This window comes from Fibroporia radiculosa (assembly GCF_000313525.1).
Source record: "Fibroporia radiculosa TFFH 294 genomic supercontigs, scaffold6928, whole genome shotgun sequence".
Taxonomy (NCBI): Eukaryota; Fungi; Basidiomycota; class Agaricomycetes; order Polyporales; family Fibroporiaceae; genus Fibroporia; species Fibroporia radiculosa.
The window spans coordinates 1-1,946 of NW_012133773.1; the positions used below are offsets into that span (position 1 = coordinate 1).

Sequence of the window (1,946 nt, forward strand, 5' to 3'; positions counted from 1 at the left end):
GTCTAGTCAACACAGGTAAGGTTTATTGCCACTATTATATTTCAACAATTTTCCTCAATAAAGGTGTCCAATTCTCAATCCTCTGTCTCCAAGCAGTTGTTCCAGTAGCATCCATGATGTCATTGAGAATGTTCACAGTACTTTACTTTTACCTTCACCAGTTCCATTCTGTGGACATGCCCAGGTGCTTTAGACAACAAGATGCATCATGCACAGGGGTGAGTGTACCTAAGGCTGACAGCACTTGTCGGAGCAGTACAGTGTGATGCCACTGCACTTGTGTGCTGGGAATGCCCACTGACTTATGCAAGAGCTGAATACAAGTCCTTGCAGCGACTGGCTTCTCAATCGTCGATGGCAAGTGGCACTCGGAAAACCATAGCCCAGCTCGAGAGACCGCTGTGCCACAAGCTTCGCACACGTCCATACGTCCTGCTATTCCCAAGCACCCACGGCGTCCAGATACCGACCCCTGCCCGCCGACACGAACCTGCCTGAAAGTAGACTGTTGTGAGGTGACGTACGTGAGGATCCGCATACCCTATTTTGCGGCGAGGTTCAGGCTACGGCCACGTATAGAGCTGCTGCCCATCCTCTGCACGTTGAACGCTGATCAGCACGGATTGACCGCCAGCTCGAAGGTTCGCAGGCTGCGTAGACAGTCGCCTGTGCGCTGTCGTCACAGCGACGACGCGGACAGTCCGCACGCCCGTCTCTTCACCCGTGCGATGGCGACGACGATGACAGGTGGCTATAAGGACGGACGGGCATCCTCAAGTTCAGCCCCTTTGGCATATCCAAATGCACGTGGGTCGTGCGCATCTGGTGTTGGACGTCTGCGTGTGGCATGCGGCGTGTGCGTGGTGTGCTCGAGCTCCGGGCCTGGGTGAGTGCAGGGCCGTGGATCGCTGTGGGATTTGGGGCTTTCAGGTTCAGCATGGGGCGCGGGTAGGTGTCTGGGGATGTGGAGACGGGGTCCACGGGGCTGCGACTAGCTCCGCGCCGCTTGGGCTCGGTTACGGTCGGCGCGCTTTGCTGGCGAGACGTGCACGTCTGCTCGGCGGAGAGGGGACACGGCAGAAGACTGGCGCACTCACCATGCAGCTGGGATCCCGCCTTGTTGGACCTTGTGGGTCCCAGTGAGACCTGTCCGCCACAGAATTTCGCAGGCTGAGCGGGATATGTGCGACGGACGGCGACTAATAACTTACTCGGGGCCTCGATGCACTGGCACCCGTACGCGGATGAGGTGCGCGCGGCGTATCTCTGTGTCCGTGCTGGGCTGCGGTGCTGACGGCTTTCCCTCTCTCCCCGCAGTGGTGGTCGTACTTGATCCCGGGACAGAAAAAGTGACGGCGTTCACAGTGCAGGCAACGCGCACGCTGAAAGATGTCGCGGGCAATGCATCGAGAACATCGGCGATGAGGCCATCGGGATGCTCGAGATCTTTATATCTCCCCAGGGCGTTCCTGTGCCGATGATCGCTAAGTGCAGCGCGGTCGAGAAGACATACTCGTATATATAGTGATTGCACCGTTGGCGAGCCTTGGGTATCGTGACCGATGGGCTCGCTCACTGTTGAACAAGGCATCGAGCAGCCAGTTGTCCAGCCATGCCCGGGCATCGCTTCAACATCTTGAGGCTCACATGTATATCTTAACAACTCGCGCCAAAAGGATCTTTCACGGTGTGAATATAGTACAACTATGAACATGTGCGTACGTTTTCAACAGACGTCGTGTCCCAACATTGACCGATGACCCCTGTGCCCCTCCGAGTACGCATCACTGCCACAAACACCGTGTCAGATCTGCTGCGCCCAGCAACCGCGAGGGGGGGGAAGGCATACCTCAGGACGACGATGGCGACGCTGCAGATGCATACACTTTTATTTGTTCTTGGGAGGCTCGGCACAGCCGCATGCGGGCCAGTTGCAGCTGCCGCCG

The 1,946-nt window shown here is 57.2% G+C and overlaps 1 protein-coding gene across 1 annotated transcript; it reads right to left on the minus strand.

The window, feature by feature from the left end:
* Positions 1-717: 717 nt before the first annotated feature.
* FIBRA_09031 (uncharacterized protein) lies at positions 718-1,591 on the minus strand (the record flags this gene model as incomplete). Its single annotated transcript, XM_012330630.1, has 3 exons — positions 718-1,035; positions 1,098-1,146; positions 1,212-1,591. 3 exons carry the CDS (start codon positions 1,589-1,591, stop codon positions 718-720), a joined length of 747 nt encoding a protein of 248 aa, XP_012186020.1.
* Positions 1,592-1,946: the final 355 nt, after the last annotated feature.